At 43.8% G+C, this 23,115-nt stretch overlaps 1 protein-coding gene across 2 annotated transcripts in view; it reads left to right on the top strand.

Moving 5' to 3' along the window:
• Positions 1-23,115, top strand: part of AFG3L2 (AFG3 like matrix AAA peptidase subunit 2) — a 1,447,137-nt gene that overhangs the window by 787,870 nt on the left and 636,152 nt on the right. For both annotated transcript variants that reach the window (XM_044067171.1, XM_044067172.1), the window contains one exon: positions 18,722-18,859. In XM_044067171.1, the coding sequence (XP_043923106.1) occupies positions 18,722-18,859 (138 nt within the window). The remainder of the gene's footprint in view (positions 1-18,721; positions 18,860-23,115) is intronic.

The following is a 23,115-nucleotide window of genomic DNA, read 5'->3' as shown; positions in this document are numbered from 1 at the left end:
GACGGCAAGACTCTTTCTGCCGTAGGGGTCCGTTTTCCACCCCTTCTAGACCTTACCTAAAGGACAGAAGGGTGGCAAAATGTGGTTCCGCAAATCCCAAGGAGTCACGCCCGGATTCACGTGGTCAGTTTACCCCTAGAGGCAGAGGGGTAACAATAACAGGCCGCTCTAGAGGCAGAGGGGTCCACAAAACCAGGGAAGCAGAGAGCCTCTCTCTGACAAGCCCTTTCAGCATCCCTGAGATGTTGCCCGACTGTCCATCCTTGGAGGCAGTCGGGAAGACTATCGCTGTACCCAGAAGCCTGGCTTTCCCTAACTCAAGACAGATGGGTACAGTCGATCATATCCGAGGGTTACAAAATTCCTTTCGAGAAACTCCCTTCTCTCACTCAAATTCCCTTCCAGATGTACCACCGGTCTAAGGGAAATTGCAGAGTTAGAAGTTTTAAAACTTCTGCAAAAAGAGCCATTCAGCCAGTTACAACAGACCATTCAGAGCCGGAATCTACTCAAGGTTCTTTTTGGTCCCCAAAAGACGGAGACTGGAGACCAATATTGGATCTCAGCAGACTCAACAAGTCTGTGAGAAAGACAAGATTCGAATGGTCACACTTCAGTCAATTCTGCCCTTCTTACAGAAGGACAACTGGATGTGCTCAATAGATCTTCAGGATGCGTACTATCATATAAAATTCACAGACGCTCCAGAAGGTTTCTCCGCTTTGGCTGGGGTCCAGTCATTTCAATTCAGAGCCCTGCCCTTTGGTTTCACTACAGCCCCCAGAGTGTTCACCAAATGTATGGCAGTGGTCACGGCTCACCTGAGACGTCAAGGATTCCAGGTGTTTCCGTATCTCGATGACTGGCTCCTTTCAGCCACCACCAGGCATCAGCTTCTTCAAGCCAGGGATTACACAATAAATCTTTGCACTCAATTGGGCATCTCGATCAACTACGGAAAATCCTCCTTATTGCCCTGCCAGTCTATTACTTTCATAGGCGCAAACTTAAACACTGTTTGGATGTCAGCTACCCTCACAGACCAAAGAATCTCAGATATACAAAGTCACGTGAGAATCATCCTAGCCAGCAAGAAAGTACAAGCCAGAATGGTTCTAAAGGTGTTGGGCCTCATGGCTGCGGCCATTACCCTTCTTCCCCTGGCCCGCTTCTATATACGCCTTCTTCAGTGGATGTTTTTCACTCAGTGGTCTTACCAACAACTTCCGATGCGTCACCAAATACTGGTGACACAGATTTGCAAGAATCATCTTTCTTGGTGGGTTACTTCTCCGCAGATTCACCAAGGCAGACCCTTTGTACCCCCAGCCCCGGTAGCCACTGTCACTACGGATGCCTCCCTGATCGGGTGGGGGGGCATTATCAGGGCAGGATGGTTCAGGGGACGTGGCAACCGTTCGAATACCACCTGCACATAAATGTCCTAGAGATGAGAGCAGTGCTTTTAACGTTGCAAGCCCTCAACGACTTTCTTCCCTTGGGGACAATTGCAGTCCACACAGACAACATGTCTGTAGTATGGTATATCAACAAACAGGGCGGAACCAAGTCCTACCCCTTGTGTCGAGAAGCGCTCAGACTTTGGCAATGGGCGTTCTCCTCTCATCGGTTTCTGGTAGCAACGCATATCCCTGGGAAAACCAACATTTTAGCGGACAGATTGAGCAGAGCTATTCTCATGCCTCACGAGTGGTCTCTCAAACAATCTATAGTGGAGGAGATTTTTCTAGAATGGTGCCGCCCATGTTGCGATCTTTTTGCTACTCCCCAAAACAGCACATGTCCAGACTTCTTCTCTCTCTTCCCACTGCCAGGCCATCCCCCCAGAGACGCTCTGACCCAGGATTGGCCCCAGGGACTTCTTTATGCCTTTCCTCCCTTTCCTCTGATTCCACAAGTAATCCAGAAAGCCACCGTTTTGAGAGCCAAAATGATTCTCATTGCTCCTTATTGGCCTCGACAAATTTGGTTTCCGTTCCTCCATCGTCACCTTTTGGTGCAGCCGTGGCATCTGGACCCAGTGCCAGACCTTCTGATTCACCAATCGGGTCAGCTGCACCGGTCTATCCCTTCTCTCAACCTCACAGCATGGTTGCTCCACTTCCTTCCTTAGCCAGGCTTCCTATGATCTCTAATCCTGTTAGAGACATCATAGTAGCTTCCTTAAAATCCTCTACTAGGAGGATTTATACTAGCAAATGGAAACGTTTTCTTTTGGGCAAAAGCCAAAATATTGATCCCTTCACTGCTCCAGTACAAGCAGTTTTGGATTTCTTAGCGGAAATTTTTCACGTGGGCTCCTCTTCTTCCACTGTCAAAGTTCAGTTGGCTGCTATCTCGAACTTTCATGTCGGGTTCGCAGATCACAACATTATGTCCCACAGGCTTTGTAGAGCCTTCTTGAAAGGAATTTTTCTCCTGAAACCTCCAATCAGGAGTCCTCCTCCTCAATGGGACCTAAATTTAGTGCTGACATCCTTGATTCTTCCTCCCTTCGAGCCAGCTGTTTCATGTTCCCTGAAATTTCTTTCATGGAAAACTTTATTCCTGGTTGCTATTACATCGGCTAGGAGGGTGTCTGAACTTCATGCTCAATCTGTTCGCCCCCCCTTATTTAGTCTTCCACAAAGACAGAGTATCATTGAGAACTAATCCGACCTTTTTGCCTAAGGTCGCCTCAAAGACTAATTTGAATCAAGCTATTGACCTTCCTGTATTTTTCCCAAACTATTCAAACAGATCGGAACAAAAATTACATTATCTTGATGTCCACCGCCAACTCAGATATTATTTGGACAGAACAAAACAATTCAGGAAATCCGATCAACTCTTTGTTTCTTATGCTGATAACAAGAAAGGCCTTCCTGTCTCAAAAGTGACCTTGTCTAGATGGCTTTCTTCTGTCATCTCTGAAATTTATCAGCTCAGGGGAAAACAGCTGTGCTCGAAACCTAAAGCTCATTCAACCAGAAGCTTAGCCACTTCCACAGCTTTTCAAGCTAGACTTCCATTAGATAGACACTATTTGTGCAGCAGCCACTTGGGCCACTCCTCATACATTTGTTTCCCATTACAAATTGGATTTGGCCTCCAGGGACAGAGACAGTTTTGGCTCTACAGTTCTCAAGAATCTGTTCCATTGAGCCACCCAGGATAGAGGTGCTAGGGACGCGGTCCCATCAAGCAAGAATGAAGGCGAGATTGACAACTTAACATTGAGAAGTTATGTACCTACCATAACGTTCCATGTTAGTTGTCTTCTCTCGCCTTCTTTCTTGCGACCCTCCCTCCTTCCCCCAGGCCTGGACAGACCTTTCTCTACAGGGAAGTATGCTTCTGAAGACCATACAGTGCTGGTCCTCCTACCATCCTTCAGGCCCTTTTTCTCTCCTTCTTTCTTCCTTTTGGAAGTTATTTATGCTAGGTGCTATTGCCTATTGTCATCAAACGAGATTTGGGTACTTACCGCCTTGCATCATGGGATATGGGGCTGCCTCGAGCTGGTAAAAGTGACTCTCGAGCTTAGCAAGTGCCGAGTCGGAGCCGAGGATCGGCTCCGAACCCATCAAGCAAGAAAGAATGCGAGAGAAGACAACTAACATGGAACGTTATGGTAGGTACATAACTTCTCATTTCAGAAATCCTAAGGGTTCCCTCCTTACACTTCTGGAGATAGACTCCCTGAGGCAGGGAGGGAGTTCTAATAATGGATGTTGCCCCGAGACAAAAGTGGGCCCCAGAACCAAGGCTTTAAAGGTCCCTTCAACCAAGAAGCCTTATCAATGCTCTTGTAGGATTGCCCAACTGCTTTTCTCTGAAGGCAGTCAGGGGAATGTCTATCCCTGCATCCCAAAGCTTGGATTTCTATCACGAATGACAAATGGGTGAAGGAGATAATAAACAATAAACAGAGGCTAATACATCCTCCTTTTGTGCCTTTCCCCAAACTCAGTTACCAAATGTTGCACCCTATCAAAGACCAGCAACACTCAAAGAAATACAAAAGATGCTAAAGAAGTGAGTCATCCAAGAGATCCCACCAGACCAGCTAGGATCTGGAAACTTACTCAAGATTCTTTTTAGTGCCAGAAAAGACTGGGGACCTCAAGCCAATTTTTTACCTGAGCTACCTCAATCAATATGTCAAGCAGTCAAGGTTCCAGATGGTCACAGTTCAGTCCATTCTTGCACTACTGAGATTGAACGATTGAATGTGCTCCATAGATCTGCAGGATGCATACAATCATATCATGATGAGCAAGAGGTCTAGAATGTTTCTCCACTTTTGCCTGGGAGCCAGTCACTTTCATTTCAGAGCTCTGTCCTTTGGCCTCACCACAGCTCTCCTGGTGTTCATCAAATGCATAGCAGTGGTAGCAGTGTACGTCTGGCTGCAAGGGTTCTGGGTGTTCCCCTAGCTGGATGACTGGCTCATTTCCACCCCTACCAGGAATGTACTTATAGGTTCATAGGTTGGTACTGGGCTATCTGCCCGAAGGCATATATTAGCCCAGCCACGTTGTGCGGTATTCACCGCCCCTTTAGTAGTTCCCTAGACCCTTGAACTAGCAGCTAGTACCCTTGGCCCCTATCTAGTAGTGCTGTTGGTGTGATCCCTGGTGTGAACTTTCTGTTACCCATCCACTCATCAAGGTTCTTCTTGAAGAGTGATAGTGAGGGGCTCTGTCTTATGTAGATCGGGACCCCGTTCCATAGTAAGAGAAGTCTCTGCGAAGGGAATCTATCCCCCCAGCATGTTGTATTCATTGTTGTGTTGAGGTTTATATCCCTAGAGCGTGTAGCTCAAGTAGATTTGGTTTTGCTAAGATGGAGCATGTTCAACAATTCTGGGTTCTTATCCAAGCAAGAGACTCCTTGCTCCAAATTTGTTTGATGCTGGACATCACAGTAAATGTGGATGAGTCCAAATTCCATCAGGTGCAAATAATGGAGTTCATAGGGGCATACTTGGACACAATTCATCACACAGCAAAACTTCCACAGAACAAGCTAGCCACACTTCACAGTCAAGAGTAAGTTGTTCTTTGATCTCAAAAACAATGGCAATAATGTTTCATCAGTTACTGGGTTTGGTGGCTGCATCCATCACTTTGGTCCCTCTCGTCAGATACCACATGAGAATACTTCAGTGGACACTGGCAGTGCAGTGGTTCATCAGGTGCCAGTCAATGTCTAAGAACATCTAACAAATGTTTGCAGGAGTCTAAAATCTATTCTAATCTATCTAAAGTCTATTTTAGAATGTCTTGTTTATCGGAATAGTAATGTTGTGAATGTGGCGATGCGAAACTGTGGCCATTGTGGATTTTGTAAACACAACTTAGTGTGTGATAATTTAAGTATTCATGATTTAAATATTGTATTTAAAGATATATATAATTGTTTAACTAAAGGGGTCATATACACTGCAATCTGTCAGCAATGCTGTGCGTTTTACATTGGAAAGACGGAACGTATGTTAAAAGAGCATATCTATGAGCATATATATGAAATAAAAAAGCAAAAAAAACACTAATGCTTTAGCAAAACATATTGCAATGTATGCAGACCACTATTTTAAATTTGTGGTCATTCAGAAAATTAACAGCGACATACGAGGGGGTTCTTGGGCGATCCTACTAGAAAGGGGGGAGCTGTTTTGGCAATTGTCATTGAATGCGACAGAATACCCAGGTTTAAACAAACACTATTCAATACCTATTTTTCTAAAGTTGAAAGCATTGATGAGATAGAAATGTATCTGTTCTTAAAAGTTTTTTTAAAAATCTTTCCGAATTTTTTTGTGTTTCAAGGAGGATTAATGTTTATGATGTGTTAAATGTTTACAAAGCTTGTTTGAAGGGGTTTGGCAGTCATTATGTGTTTTGATAGGTTGATTATTGGGAGTTGGTCTGTTAAACTGTGTTTGATTGGTTTATATCTGAAGTGACGTATTTTAAATAGAATATTTAAATAGTATAATATTTTTTATGAAGAAGTCTTGTATTTTACAAGATGAAAGCGCTTATGTATTGCATTTTATTATTTTTCCATTAAAAGTGTGTTATTAAAACTTGTTTACTACTTCATCGTATTCATTGTATGTGATTTTTTTCCTGCACCTTTGGACATCTCTTCAAATTTACAACATGTCAATAGCCTGGTACATCAACAAGGGGGAAGCCTGCACTTACTCATTATGCCGAGAAGCCATGAGGGTTTGGCAATGGGCGATATCTTCCAGTCACTTTCTTGTAACAATGCACATTCCAGGGAAGTCCTGTGTTCTAATGGGCAACTTAAGCAGATCTAATCTCCAGCCTCATGAGTGGCCCAACAATTATAAGGTGGCAGAACAGATTTTCTGCCATTGGATCCAACCTTGCTGCAAACTTTTTGCTTCTCTCCACAACACCAAATGTAGGAAGTTTCTTTACCCTTATTGCCCCAGATAGGTAGTCACTCAGGGATAACATTTTGATCCACACTTGGGCCCCCTCAGTCTCCTTTACGCCTTCCCTCCAACTCCTTTCATCCAAAAATTTCTTCAGAAAGCATTAAGTGAAGAAGATCACTGCAATCCTTGTCTGGCTTGATTCCCCTGCTTGTTACCTCATCGAAACATCTTCCATGAGTGCTGGATCCCATCCCAGATCTCATTTCTCACCCATTCAGCCTGTCTCTCCTGGACATTCGAGCTCTCAAAATCACTTAGTTTCTCCACTTCCAATGATGGCTAATCAATCCAGGCCTAATCCCAGAGACCATCTATTAGGAAGATTTACAAAAACAAATGGAAAAATGTCTCCATTTGGGCTACTAAAATAAATTTCTATCCTTTCAGGGTTCCCCTTCCAGTGGTCTTTGACTTTCTAGTCTGTCTTTGTTCAGAATGGTGCTAGCTACTCTATTAACAAAGTCCAGTTGTTGACTATTTCTAGTTTCTACATTGGAGAAAATCAGTCCCCATTTGCCTCTCTCTGGTTATCTAAGGCTGTTTTGAGGGTACCTTTCTTCTTAGACCTCCTTAGAGATCCTACCCCTTTTTTGGGATATTACTATTTCACTTCAAGTCCTGACTATACCACCATTTGAACCTGCTGCCAAGGTGGATCTCCAGTTCTTAACAAGATTTTTTTTTTCTTGGTGGTAGTTACTTCTGCTAGGAGGGTATCAGAATGCCACACTCTTTAATGTAAACCTCTGAACATTATTTTTCATAAGGACAGAGTTTCCTTTTGAACCAATCCTTCCTTTTTACCAAAGGTAGCTGCCGAGACCAATTTAAATCAGAACATCAGTCTTCCAGTCCCCTTCTCGAATTTTTCCAGTATTGGAGAATATATGATGTTCTTCGTCTTCCATTGCTGCAGTCCTGACTATTGGGGTATAGTCCGCGTCCAGTCGGCCCGAATACCAGAGTATAAGGCTGACGTCGGTCAGAGCGCATTAGACTGACGTCAGTACGTCAGGGTACTAATGCGCATGACCGACGTCATATCCTCAGTCTTTTTTGCCGCATGGTCCGATGCAGAAGCAGTTTTGCGAGTGCAGGTCGGCGTACTGAAATATTTCCGAAACCGGAGTTTCAGACCGAAACAGAGTTGGCTAAGTACCCGTTAGAACATTTTAGTTTTTCTTGCCTCAGTATTTTACCGGATGTCAGAAAAAGTGAATAACTGTATTTCTTGTGGGAAACAGATACCTCATAGGGATTATCATACCTTGTGTATTCCTTGTTTAGGGCCTGAGCACGACGTTGTTGGTTGCCGCTCTTGTGCTAGGTTTAATAAACGCACTATTAAGAGGAGGTTAGACTGTGCCAGGTTAGTGTTTGGGAAGCGTTGCAATTATAAAATGCCGTCGGATGCTCCGACGCTCGCTTCCTCCAAGAAGCGGAAGGATAAAACAGTGAAGCCTAGGGTTGAGGAACCGGCAGTCCCGGACGTCGGTTCTTTAGAAGGCTCAGTGGAGCCGGAGGTTTTGCCAGGAGTGTCTATGGAGTCCCAGGCAGAAACTATACTCTTACAGGATGTGCCTTCTCAGGAGGTAGGCCAGGCTGAGGGGGCTTCTCAGGTGACTGTTCTTCCCTCTCTTCCCAAGGTAGTTAGGGCCTCTCCTTCTGTTGCCAAAACTTCTTTGAGAGGTAGGGCTTCTACAGCTTCAGTGGGGGCTTCTCCTAGCATTTCGGGTTCTGTACCTAAGAAACATATGCTTAAAATGGCAGAAGATTTGATTACTATGATTAGGGGTTCTATGCCCCGCCTGATAAGAGGCCTAGGGTGGAACCGGAGTTTGATAGTTTTGAACAGTGTTCAGAGGCTTCAGAATCTTCTGTGGAAGATTTACAGGAGTATCCTACTTATTCTGATTCTGATGTGGATGATTCCACTCCTACAGCGTCTCCACCTGAGGATTTCTCATTTTCAGAGACTTTGCATTCCATGAGGGAGCACTTTAAATGGGAAGGCCAGGATTACTCTGACTCCAGGAAAAGGCTTAGGGAGTTCTTGTTTTTACCCCAGCATAGGCCTTTAGCTATTCCTCCTGTGTTGAATGTGGTGGAAGATGTTTTTGCAGAGGCTTCCCTGAACCCGGACTCTTTGCCTCCTGCTCCTGTTAAGCCTGATAGGTATTATAGGGTGCCCGAAGCTCATAAATATTTGTTTAAGAGTCCTAGGCGGACCCAGAAACTATTTCTCAAGGGCCTAAGGGTGTAAAGGCTTCTGTGGTTAAAAATCCTGTTCCCACTGATAAAGAGGCAAGGGCTTTGGATAGGTGGGGAAAGAAAGTGTATACTTCTTCCACTCTAGCCATGAGAGCTTTGAATTGTCAGTTTCACATGCTAAAATATCAGAATTATCTCCTTTCACAATTGAAATCTAAGGTGGATGCTTTGGCGGAAGGTATTGAGTGTAAAGAGTTGCTGGATTTGGTTCATGTGTCTGAACAAGTGGGTAAGCATTCTTTGCAATGTGGTTTTGATGCTGTACAGGCCTCCTCGAGGGTGGCTGCTACCAGTTCTGTTCTTCGCAGGCATGCATGGTTGAAGGATCAGAATTTAGCTGAGCATGTTAAGACAAGGATTTTGGATGCTCCTTTACAGTCTGATGTGTTGTTTGGTTCGCCTGTGGAAGCAGTTTTAAAGAAAATGGAGGACAAAGCTAAGTCTATGCAAACTGTTAAAGATTTTTGCAGGTGCAGCCACCAAGTTTAGTAGAAATTGGCCTGCTAAGGGGTGGACATATCCTGCTTATGATTCTCAGTCTAGGGGTAGGTCTAGACGTGGTAGGGGCAGGGCTCAAGGTTCTTTTAGGCCTAGAACAGGAGTTCACCTGCTCAGACTTCTGGTGAGGGCAGGGGTCAGTCCTTTCGTAAACAGACCCAATGACCTGTTTTTCAGCTGCCAGCAGATTCACGTTTGGCAGCTCCTTTGGGAGGAAGACTGTCTCTTTTCAAAGAAAATTGGGATCTAATTACTCAAGACAAATGGGTGTTGGATATCATTCACCACGGTTACAGATTTTATTTCCATACAATGCCCCATTTCAAAGGCATGCCAGACGTTCCTCCTCTACAAAGAAAAGAGGCTCACAAGCAAGTTTTGCAGTTACTTCACATAGGGGCCATTCAGCCAGTCCCTGTATCAGAAAGGGGCCTAGGATTTTATTCTCGCCTGTTCCTTGTACCAAAGAAGGGGAACACGTGGAGACCAATTTTGGATTTATCTCTCCTCAACACGTTTTTGGACATTCCCAAGTTCAAGATGTTGACGTTACAACAGCTTTTACCTCTGCTGGGCAAAGATCACTGGATGGTAACTTTAGATCTCAAGGAAGCTTACCTTCATGTGCCTATAAGGCTAAGTTGCAGGAAGTATCTGCGGTTTCGGGCTGGAAATTCTCATTATCAGTTCTCTGCATTGCCCTTTGGCTTATCTACTCTGCCCAGAGTATTCACAAAGGTTCTGGCTCCAGTGATAGCTTACTTCAGGCTTCAAGGAATTCAAATCTATCCTTACTTGGACGACTGCCTGATTCTGGCTCAAGAAAAGGAAGACCTTCTACAGCATCTGGAATATGTTATAGCAGTGCTAAGATGCCTAGGGTATTCTGTGAACGAAATAAAGTCCAGTCTAGTACCCTCTCAAGACATGTGCTTTCTGGGTGTGAGACTGAATACAGCAGCCCAGATGGCCTTTTTAACCCCGGACAAACAAAAGAGTCTGTCACTTTACTTCCATCAACTATCTCATCAGTCCGTGCTGACTGCAAGGACAGTCCTTCAAGCATTAGGGTTCATGGCATCTTGTATTCTGGTGCTTCCCAATGCCAAACTGCATATGAGGAAGCTACAATGGTATCTCAAAATGTATGGACACAGCACTGCCAGGATTTGGACACTGTCATTCAAATAATACCTTGCCTTCAAAAAGAATTCTTGTGGTGGGCTCAGGAATGTCACCTAAACAAGGGACTCTCTGTGACCCGGCCAGAGGCAAGTCAGATTTTAACGACAGATGCCTCGGACATTGCTTGGGGAGCTCATCTAAATGGAAAGTGGATACAAGACAAGTGGCCTGCCAGACTACAGCATCTACATATCAACATGAAGGAGATGTTAGCAGTTCAGTTTGCATTAATGGCTTTCAAGGAGTTACTTCTTCCAGGGCAGGTGTTGATTCTAACAGACAACACAACTGTCATGTGGTACATCAACAAGCAGGGGAACACATTCTTATCCTCTATGCAGGCAAGCAATGATTTTATGGGAGACTGCGCTAAGCTTGCAACTAACTCTTCAGGCAAGGTTTCTGCCAGGAGCACAGAACTCCTTAGCAGATGTGTTAAGCAGACAAATCATGGATCCCCACGAGTGGAAACTGGATCTTCATGTATTTCAGAAACTGACAGTGTCATGGGGAACTCCAGACATAGATCTGTTCGCTTCTCCACTAAACCACCAGCTGCCAAAGTATTGCACAAAGGGGTTTCATCACACAGCTTGGAAAGTGGATGCTCTGTCTTTCAGTTGGAAAAACCTTCATGTGTATGCCTTTCCACCTCTACCTCTTCTTCCAAAGGTACTATTAAAGGTCAGACAAGACAGGCCAAGGATGATTTTGATAGCTCCAGATTGGCCTCGGCAACACTGGTACCCACTACTACGGAGTCTGGTAAAGAAGCCTCCATGGCCTTTACCTCTGATTCCTCATCTGTTATCTCAGCAGGACGGCCCTCTGCTCCATGTCAAGCTTCACTCTCTTCATCTAACAGCCTGGCATATTCTGTGTTGAAACACAGTAGGTCTCAACTTCCTCAACAAGTTTTAAATGTGATTATGGAAGCTAGAAGACCTAGTACAAGGAGAGTGTACATGAAAAATGGAAGAGATTTTTATTTTGGAGTACAGCAAAGAATTTGGAGATTTCAGAGCCTAATTTGAGTGTGGCTCTTCAATATCTTACTGAATTATTGGACAAAGGTTTGTCCTTCTCTTCCATAAAGATTCATGCTGCAGCAATTTCAGCTCACTATGATTGTGACCCACCTTTGTTTTCGCATCCTTTGTTCAAGCAGTTTCTTAGAGGGCAAAGAATATAAGACCCCACGTAGAGCTCCTACTCCTGCTTGGGATCTCAATTTTGTGTTGGAAAAACTTACTCTACAACCTTTTGAGCCTGCAGCTACTGCTGAATTGAAATATTTGTCATGGAAGACTGCTTTTCTGTTGGCTATTACTTCTGCAAGAAGGGTGTCTGAGTTGCAGGCCCTTATGGCAGTAGAGCCCTTTTTGATTTTCCATAAGGATAGGGTATCATTACGTACTAATCCTTCTTTTATGCCTAAGGTGGTTTCTAGTGTGGCTTTAAACCAAACTATTCATTTGCCTACGTTTTTTGCAGATCCTCAAAATAAAGGGAAAAAGATTTTGCACACTTTAGATGTACACAGGCAATTGCGTTATTATTTAAGCAGGACTAAGGATTTTAGGTAGTCTCAGCAGTTGTTTGTTTCTTTTGCTTTGAGTTCTCAGGGCAAGCCTGTGTCAAAACAAACTATTTCTAGGTGGATTGGCTTTTGCATTGCATTTTGTTATTCCCATCATGGCAAGGAGATTCCAGCTGGGATTAGGCCTCATTCCACTAGGGCTACTGCCACTTCAACAGCATTTCTAAGGGGGGTGGCAACTAAGGATATTTTGGAAGCAGCTACTTGGAGTTCAGTGCATACTTTCTCTAGGCATTATCACCTCCCTATCTACTCTAAGTCTAGGGCTGGTTTTGCCACAGCTGTTTTACAAGGCATGTTGTCAGCTCCTACTTCTTTATGATTTGCCAGCCTCCCTTACCTCTGCTTTGGGATTCTACCCAATAGTCAGGACTGCAGCAATGGAAGGCGAAGAACATAGTACAGTTTTGTACCTACCATAAATGTAGATGTTCGAGGATTCCATTGCTGCAGTCCAATTACTCCCTCCTTCCCCTCTGTATTTAGGGGTGGTTGTGTAGGTGAGTTTACATGCTTATATTTTTGTATATATATGGTTGTATATATTGTGCATGTTTTTGGTGCAGGTTGTTTTGGGACTTGTCTTTTTGGGGTCTTCTGACATCTGGGGCAAGAAAAGACTGAGGATATGACGTCGGTCATGCGCATTAGTACCCTGACGTACTGACGTCAGTCTAATGCGCTCTGACCGACGTCAGCCTTATACTCTGGTATTCGGGCCGACTGGACGCGGACTATACCCCAATAGTCAGGACTGCAGCAATGGAATCCTCGAACATCTACATTTATGGTAGGTACAAAACTGTACTTTACATTTGGTGGATGTTCCTTGACAGCTGTACAAAAGCATTCAGAAAGTCTGGTCAACTTTTTGTGACTTACTTGACAAATAGACTGGGTCATAGAGTTTCTGAAGTCATGTTATGGAGATGGTTGTCTGATTGCATCACACGTGTACAAAGAAAAAGGTTTAGCTTTACCTAGACCCATCAAAGCTCACGCTACAAGATCTCTGGCAACTTCAACTGATGTATTTTCCAGAACATCTATTGCTGACATCATCAAATGTTCATGCCTTCATATACCATTATGATCTGGAGTTACTCTTCAGAGGAGAGACAACAACAGATATTAAAGTTAGGTACTTACCATAACAATACAGCTGTGTTATGTGCTTCTGTCCTTCCTCAGTTTCCCTCCCACCTATCCTCTTGCCTGATTGTGGAATTCATTATTCCTTTTTCCTGGTTTGACCAGACTAACCTATTCTGAAGGCTCTTTAAATGTACTTTTCTAGCTCCAGATCAGCTTACGAACATTCTTATTATCTTTAGATAATCTTTCATAACATTGTTGTTATTAATTTCAGAAAGTTGTCTGTATTCTTGGACAAACTCGAGCTGAGGTAATGTTGGTCCTTGCAGGGATTTATGAGTAAGGGGAGGAGCTTGAGCTTGGGAACCAAAGTCTGGAGTGGCCAGAGATAGATCCAAGGTCAGATCCAAAGACCCATCCATTGGGGAAAGATGGAAGCAGACAACACATCTATCATTATGGTAAGTACATAACTTTCATTTTTTGTTCGCAAAGTGCTTGTTGATGCAAAAACTGTTCTGTTAACTTTTTAAGTGAATTAGAATAGTCTGCTCTTATGCACTGCAAAACTGGAGATGTATATGATTGTGTCTCATATTTATGCCCTGTCCCTCCCCTCTTTAACTTATTTTTTCTGGTAAGTTGCTGAGATTACAGTTAGTCAGTCAGTAATTTCAGTGATTCCAGGTTCATAGTTTTTATTGTTCAGAAAATGCATACCAGTGCACCACTTAATGTTCTGTTGTCACTTTAACTGATTTGGAGTTACCCTGGCACTTACGGCTGTGTGATGAGTGCCTGTAAATATTTGGCTCTTACATCTCACTATCCCACTTGTGACAACTCACCACTGACACCAGTGGGGGACGTACGCTGGGAGGTACACGCAGTATTTCCAGATGCAGCTCTCTGCATCAAGTGCAGTTTCCGTAAAGAGCACACAGAGACCACAGTTAGTCCAGGGCTGATTTCTCTCTCTTCCTCCAGATCTCCAGTAAGACTACCCACTAGCACAGTTATAGAGTTGAGATCTCAGCTGAGTGACCAAGCCAAGACCCCCAGTACCCTGTCTGTCCAACCAGTGCTTTGTGTCCCTGCCCAAGTAGCTCACAACACACACACACACACACACACACACACACACACACACACACACACACACACACCTAGGAAAGGCTGGCACAGGTTTAGTAGCTATTCCCCCTTCTGCCCAGACTATAATGTAGTTATTACTGCCACCAGTCACTCCTTATCATCTACTTTAAGGCCCTTAACAAAGGGTGTCCAATCTTACTGTGTAATATTAATATTAACACATCTCACCAAATAAATATGCAAGTACTTTCAGAACTTAAATATCCCTAAACCGATCAGCCACAATGAAAGGTTTAAATATGTTTATTAATGAATAATAAACGAACAGGACAGTACTAAATATATATTACAGTGACATCAGAGTTCAAAACCATAGTAAATATTTAAAACAACATTGCAGAGCAGTCTCAAATAAATAAAACAAAATATCTAAACTAAGCTTTACTATATTCCTGGCTGTATCTAAGAGAGTTGTACTGTTCTCTAGAAACGTACTTCATTAGAGAAAGGCAGATATGGTGAATGGTTCATGTAGTTGTTGTCAGGTACAAAACAGAATACAGAATGCTTTGCCTCACTAAGAGACTTCTCAAATTAATATCTAAAATATCACCTCTGGAATGGCTTGCAGAATGACATCATTTCTTGTCATCTGACTGCTAATACCCAGGCCAAACAACCATTGATGAAGCTGACAGTATTTAGCATCTACCTGTAAAAACATACAGACAACAGCTTCTCCTCAGATCTCTGGAAGATGCTGGAAGTCATTAAACAATTGCATTCCTTCATGCTTTCATGACTAGTAATTAATTCACCCTAAAGACAATACAGAATATTTCCTAGTACAGACATTGCGTCTCTTGCTGCCTTGAAAACTGAAAGATACCATCTTTTATGGCCTAGCCATAAAGTAATTTAATTTCAGTTATTTTTCTAAAATTTGCTAGACTAAGGTTAACCTCCTGTATCCCAGTTTCCACTGTTAAAATATATGCATTTAAACAGTTACAATAGTGCATGTACATTTCTGTTCTTTTCGAGTAGGGCACACTGTGGATCCATTTTAAACACATTTTGCAAATACCCTTTTCAACACACGTCTGTACAAGCAGTTTGATATACACATAACATACAGTTCTAATACATTTGCAACACAAGCATCTTGCACAAATCATTTCAGTATTCACCAATGGCAAAATTCCAGCTAGCTGGGTTGGCAGTATCTCCTTTCGTCACATCGCTCATAACTTATGGGCTTATGTTGCCATTCAGTTTTTCAAAGGTGTAGGGTTTGAGTCTTTCCCTTCCTGTTTTACTTTAGACGGTGTAGAGTGTTAAGGCTGTGAGCTGTAGTTCCTGTGATATAAATTTTGATTCCCTCAGCCCTCATTTGCCTAATATGTGACCTTGAGCAAGTCACAACACAGACAGTGCTTTGGAGTATCTGGAAGAATTTTGGGCTAGGGTCCCTCAAATATCTCCTGGATTGCAAGCCTAGTAACTACGTATGAACCAGAGTAGTTGTAATTTAAAGAAATCGATTGCAGTAAACAGCAGCAGCATCATATGAGACATGTTCTTTTGGTGTGATCCTTGTTTTGTTTAATGACAACATTGTATTCATTATTTAGCTGTGGATAAGTAGGACAGCAAGAAGTCTGTTAATTTAATGTTAATATTTTAACTATGAATATATTTTTAATTTAGCTCTTGTTTTTTTGTTTTGTTTTTTTACTGATGTGGATGTCAAATACACTGAATACAACAGATGTTTTTTGTGTTTCACTGTCGCAGTCATCACACTTGGGTTTTCCTGCCAGGGGTAGCCCTCAGTCAGCCCGAATACCAAAGGCTTAGTATTTCTGCGTCGGTTGCTGTCACTCCAGGACTGACGTCAGGTCGACAATGGTATAAAATCAGGCAACAGACGCCTTTACATCAGTCTTTCTTGCCGAGGAGCCCAAAGCAGAAGCAATTCGCACGAGTGACAGTCGGATGCTACCTGAATTTTTGTCTCCGAATTGAAGTTGAAGTCTTCTAAAGCTAAGTACCCCATTGGGGATCCTTTTTTCTTGCTCTAACCAATGTCAGAAAAAGTTAACAATTGTCTCACCTGTGGAAAGCAAATACCACACCGAGACTTCCATTCTTTTACTGCATTACCTGTTTAGGCCCAGACCACGATGTGACTGGAAGTCTCTGTGTGGTATTTGCTTTCCACAGTAGCTTTTTCTGACATCAATTAAAGCACGAAAAAAGGATCCCCGATGGGGTACTTAGCTTTAGAAGACTTCAACTTCAATTCGGAGACGAAAACCAGGTAGCGGCCGACCGGCACTCGTGTGAACTGCTTCTGCTTTGGGCTCCTCGGCAAGAAAGACTGATGTAATAGAATCAGCTGCCTGATTTTATACCGCTGACAACCTGATGTCAGTCCTGGAGCGACAGCAACCAACACAGAAATACTAAGCCTCTGGTATTCGAGCCGACTGGCAGGATAACCCAAGTGTGAAGACTTCAACAGTGAATACACTCGAACATCTACATTTATGGTAAGTGTACACAACTGTACTTTTCTCTACCTCTTAGTTTACTTGAGTAAGGCTGTAAGCTGTTAGAGTTGATCACTGTAGGACAGGATTTGATTCCTTCAGCTTTTGTTTGTATTCTGTGTGACCCTGACATAACCTGTTCACCAGGTTGGTTGTGTGTGATTGTGTTGTTCATGAAAAGGAACACTTTTGTCAAGTGGGCTGTCCCAGGCTGTTAGCAAATGCATTACACTGTTGTCTGTTGAATTCCTGTACCCTTCACATAGCTGCTAATTAATACTTCACTATATACTAATAGATTATGAATTCCACACATCTCTTGTAGTTTAATGGTGTCAGATGCAATTTCACTAAATGTGATTTTTCAGGAGAAGCAAAGTTTGTTTCTCATGCTAAATCTGTTTTCAATTTGAGTGTGTTTTGTTTTGTTTAGAAAATAAATTCCAGTCTTTTTGCTGTAAAATTTGAATTAAAAGTTTTAAATGAAGTTCATATCTGTGATAATTGTTAAAATAAAGAAGAAAATATTATGTACACTGAAGTTTGAGCAGTGTTTGATGGTAGTTGGGGAGAGAGAAAAAAGAAATGGCGTATTAGTAAATGTGGTAGGGCTTGGTTCATTATCCCACATTAGGCCCCATTTGTCCACAGCCTGCCTGTATTGACTCTGGAGGTATATTTTGCAACAATACAGCATAATCAGCCATTCAGGTAGGGCAGACCTGTACTGAGTGATGTTGGCGGGGATAGCTGCTGTTATTGACAAGGAAGATGCAAGGAGGTCAAAAATGGGATGTTCTTATCATCTGGTCATTTTAAACCATCTTTATTCTGGCTTTGCGCAACTAATGTGCATGTGGGTGTGAATTAAGTTTGTTTGTTTTGGTTGTTTTGTGATTGGGTGAAACAAATTTGAAATATGTAACTTTGGTCAGTATTAAAGGTTATTTTCTGACACAGACATTTGAGAAAGATGCAGTCAGCAACGTAGCTATAACTGCTGGGTTTGAGGATTTCTGAGGATAAAAATAGATATACAATGTATATATAGTTGATAAACTGGCCAGAATTGATGAGTACAGATATTGGAAGATTATAATGACAGTAGTTTGAGTAGCCTTTTATGGTTGAAATGTTTTGAAATGGGTATTTTTCATTATTGGTTAATACATTTTGCTTTACTGCTTACTGGAAACAATATTCAAAACTACAAATTTAAAACACTCTGTAACAAATGTTGCTGTTTTAATAAGAAATGTAATTTTAAACAGTCAGGAAGGTGAATGCAAAAGAACACATACAGACGTATATGCATGGTCCAAAAATGTGTGTGTGTGTGTGTGTGTGTGTGGGGGGGGGGGGGGGTGCATGGTTTGAAAACAGCCCAGGACCCAAAGTACAAGCAAATCTGTCAGTTTTATTGTTGCAGATTGAAGATTTGGTAGATTTACAAATATAAGGGAGGTATAAAATAGTGTTGGTAGAAGATAGGTTTGAAGCTGTAATTTTTCAACTAGGTTCAGTGAGGTACTGCTTTATTCAGTATAACGTTCCAAGTTTTTGATGTGTTTTTATTATTACTTTGTATATTTCAGAAATCAAATTTAAGTGACGTGCTTGCTTGTTACAGTCCTTTGACTGATAGATAACAGTATGCTTTTTGCAGAATTAAATATTGATGATGTTAGTATGAAGCATTTACTCAGAACATACAGACCAATAGATATTTATTTTTGCAGAATGAAGCTTATGTAGGTGTGCATTTTTGTATACTTTATACACAGAAATTATTTTTTTAATTAATGTTTTGTAAATAGCACAGTAAAATGGGAATGTGGTTTCTTTTTACACTAAATATATGCAAATCCCAATTCTGATACTGATACTGTACTATTTCTGCTATTACTTTTGATGATGTATAGTATAATTATATTTTCTTTCTAGGGAGCTATACTAACTGGTCCTCCTGGCACAGGAAAAACCTTGCTGGCCAAAGCTACAGCAGGAGAAGCCAATGTTCCTTTTATTACAGTCAATGGCTCTGAGTTCCTGGAAATGTTTGTTGGTGTGGGACCTGCTAGGGTAAGCTTCTGATTTTGCTTTAATGATGTGATTAAAACTATGGGTAATGTTGTTTGGCACTGTTGCATAGAAGGATGAAGTCCCGACTATGACCCAGATGATCTGAGTTTAAGTAGCAGCATGGGTACAGGAAGTGAGTGTCGAGGAGCATGGAATTGAGTGGAAGTTGTTGACCGATGCTGGCTTACTTATCCTGCAAGAAGGGATGATGGTTTCGGTCAACCAGTCACTACCAAGCAAGTTGAAAAGCAAAGGTTTTGGTAGGATTAAAAGGGATGTAGGCATGACACTCCCAAACCTGTGCCGATTATCCTCATCACATGTGGGTGGCAGCACACCCATGTACAGGGAGGGGAGGGTTAGAGCTTAACAGGAAACACCAGTAAGGACACTAAACTTCCATGGCTGCCTGGATGATACACCCCCCACCACCTCCAGTAAACACTTGGCCTTGTGCCGGAACTCCGTAGTAGAAGGAAGAATTAATTTGTCAGACTTGCTGATTGGAAAGCATTAAACAAAAAATATAGAAAAACTTGTGCAATGTATTGAAATGTATGTATAATAGTAACTGTGTTTACTACATTATCCTGTACTTCTCTTTGTGTAAATTTCATGTGCATCTTAACTCTATGATTTCCTTTTCAGAGCTGTCAGTCAGTCCCAGTAACAGTATATCTGAAGTAGTTTACTTCATTTGATCCTCAACCTGTGGGTACCGGATCCGAGCCGGCAAGTTCACTATCATCTGCTCCAAGCTCTTCCCCTTACCCATAATACACCTCCACTACCTTCCAACCCCCAGATCTCGTTTGCTGCGGCTTTCCAGAAGCATCGTGATCCTGAGCTCCGAGTTTGTGAGTTGGTTTATTTGATAAGTAAGCAGTTTCTCATAGTTGGTTAAGTGTTAGTTGTTAGTGTAGATTCCCTCTCCTCCTCCCCTCGCTGGTGGATCATGTTTTAGTGATTTTTCTGTAGTTTTTCTGTGTTAGTTCGTTAGAGTGTGTTGTTTCCCCTCCCCCATCAGCGTTCTGTGTGCCTTTGAGTGTGTAGTGAGTGGGTCTGAGTAGGAAATAGCTTGTTTTTTTCTCTTTTTCCTTCTCTTGTTGTGTGTGCTGTTTCTTTTGCTGTAAGAGACTTGGCTGACCCTAAGCCGGTCTTTAAGAGGTGCAGTGAGTGTGGCCACAAATTGTCACCAGCCAATGGCCACACTATTTGTGTTATGTGCTTGGGTGTAGCACATTTAAGTACAGACTGTACCATTTGCATGGGTTTTAACCTGCTCGCTATTAAGGATAGACTGGCTAAGTTGGCCTTGAAAGGCCTTCTACCCACTACTGAGGCGCCTGCCTCTTCCACTGCTTTGGTCACAGCAGCTGCTGTGGCTGCCTCTCCTTCCTGTCTTGTCCTTGCATCTCCTCCCTCCCAGGCTGGGCCTCAACCTCCCGTTTCTAAGCCTGTGGAAGTGGAGCGTAGAAGAGGCAGCGGGAAGGAGAGGGAGCACAGGCCAGAAAAACGTAAGAGGTCCCCACACCTTTCTGCTTCTACTACCGCCAAGAGTCAGTCTAAGATCCGTGACTTCCCTCTGCTCCAATCTCCAAGGTTTTCCTCGGAGCTACGACCACCATCTAGGTCCTTGGTTCATCAACCTGCCAGGTTGGAGTTCATGAGCTCATTGAGGTCCACCCAAAGCTTATCTGAAGTCGACATGGATAAAATGATGAGGTTCATTCTTACTCAGATCCAGATGGGAGTCTTGCCAGCCCCCTCTCCCTTTGGAAGGGGGAGCTCACTTCCTTTCTTCATGCCAATTTCTCCTTCTCTGATACTTCCACTGGGTTCGGAATACTTGGATCAAAGGATGGCCTTAGTCAGGGGGTCGGCGCCGACGGTACCGGTCTCATCACCGCCGGCAGCTGCCTGGAGCATCTCGGATCTGACCAGTTCAGATCCGAGTGGCTCTCTGAGCCAGAGCCTGGGTGTCAGATCCAAGGGAGCCGATCCTTTTCCATTGGCTCCGACGTTGTCAGGCCAAGTTCCCCCCCTGGAGCTCCATCTACTTCAGGCCTGGCTCCGATTCTCACGTCGGATCCGAGGAGAGCGGTTTCCTTAATGGTGGCCCAGGAGGCTCATTCTCCCTCAGCGTTTGACATGGTAGAATGTGTTCTCTCCATTGGATCAAGACCCTTGACTGTTTCCTCGGACTCCGCCCCTGCTCCTACAGCTTTGCCTACGAATCCCATCATTTTACCAGAGGGACAGCCTGTGCTGAAGGATCCCCAGGCAGTTCCCCATGTGGAATAAGTGGCTTGCGAGTCCCCCCTGAGAGCCCCACCGGAGACGTGCCTCACAAGCATACATGTAAGAGGAGGCACTTGGACTTCCCCGAGTCCCTCACCGAGGACACGGATTTGGATGGTGGGGAAGGTTCCCCCAGATCACCTCCTGAGGATGTCTCCTTTGGAGACATCATGGAAATCGTACACCAGCAGGGAGGTTGGTCCACCCCCAAACCTTCCTCTGATGAATCCATGTTCCTGGAGGCTTTCATCATGGGTCCATCTACTTCCTGGGTGTCCCCTCCTGCAAATCCCCTGGTGGACCCGGTCACCTCACAGGCCTGGAAGGAGCCAGACACCATGGAACCAGTCCCGAAATGTCCAGACAAAATCTTGAGTCCACCCTCAGATCAACCTGTATGCAACAAAGGCTCCCCTCTAGATGCTATGGTGGTAGCAGCAGCCACTAAAAAGGAACTTGCCCAGGAGAGTTCCTCGGTTCATCACCCTGACCGAGAGCCTAATATGATGGACCCCTTAGGGAAGCCGGGTTTATGCATCAGTGACTTTTTCCATCAGGGTGCTGAACTACCTGGCCCACATTACTAGACTACATTGCGGCCTGGTCAGGGAACTGGCTGAGTTTCCCCCTAAGTCCATGTCGCAGGAGGACAGAGACATGTTCTCCACGAGAATGTCCACTTCAAAAGCAGTTTCCAACACGTCCATGCAACTCCTTTCACATGCTACTGAAGGAGCTGCTAGGGCAGCTGGGTCCGCCTTGTCCATGAGGTGAACTGCCTGACTCAGATCATGTCCGTTCTTATAACCTTTCAAAGCATCTTTTGCCAACGCCTCTTACGACAGCGCTACCCTTTTTGGTAAGACCGTCAAAGAGACCTTGGTCCAGAGTGAGAAAGACGGGAAGACACTGTCTGCCGTTGGGATCCGCTTCTCAAACCCTCAAAGATCCTTGCCTCAGCGAGGGCAAAAGAAGATGTGGTTCCGGAAGTCTCAGTATTCCCAGGACACTCAGGGCTCTTCTTCCCCCAGAGGCAGAGGGGGACAGGATAGATGCCGGCCCAGATGCAGAGGGGGTCCAAGGAATTGTGGGTCCCAAGAACAGTTCTTGGACAGGCCAGGGCAGCAACCCTGAGGGGTTGCCCGACTGCTGTACTCTGGAGGCAGTCGGGTTAATTGTCGTTGCACCTAGCGGCATGGGAGTCCGTAACATCAGACCACTGGGTATTCAGATTATATCCAGAGGATACTCAATCCCTTTTGTGGTTCCTCCCAAACCTCTCAAACACCTCCCGGACATCCCACCCACGCAAAAGGAGGCAGCAGCACTGAAAGTTTCGAAGCTGCTAGAGAAATGAGCCAACAAACCTGTCCCCCCCAGATCAGTCCAGATCGTGCATCTACCCCAGGTTCTTTTTGGTGCCAAAGAAAATGGGGACTTAAGGCCCATTCTGGACCTATCTACCCTGCACCTGTCAATTGCCAAAGAAAAATTCCTGATGGTCACCTTACAGTCCATCATGCTGTACCTGCAAGAGAGCGACTGGATGTGCTTGTTAGACCTCCAGGGTGCCTACTATCACATAAAGATGCACAGAAGCTCCAGGAGGTTCCTCCGCTTCCGGCTAGGAGTCAATCATTGCCAATTTTGAGCCCTATCCTTTGGTCTCACCACAGCCCCTAGGGTGTTCACCAAAGTGATGGCAGTAGTAGCGGCTCACCTGAGGCTTCAAGGGATTCAGGTCTACCCGTACCTGGACGATTGGCTCCTCACTGCTCCCACCAGGCGTCTACTTTGTCACACCAGGGATTATTTCCTAAAGCTTGCACTTCACTTGGGAATTACAATCAACGCATCCAAATCTCTTCTGGATCCTGTTCAGGTGATACTACATTGGAGCATGGATACTCTCACTACAATGAAAATCTTCCTGACCACAGAGAGAGTTTGAAACC

The sequence above is a fragment of the Protopterus annectens genome, chromosome 3.part1, assembly GCF_019279795.1.
Source record: "Protopterus annectens isolate FY-2018-M chromosome 3.part1, PAN1.0, whole genome shotgun sequence".
NCBI lineage: Eukaryota > Metazoa > Chordata > Ceratodontiformes > Protopteridae > Protopterus > Protopterus annectens.
This window is presented reverse-complemented; position numbering and strand designations above follow the sequence as displayed.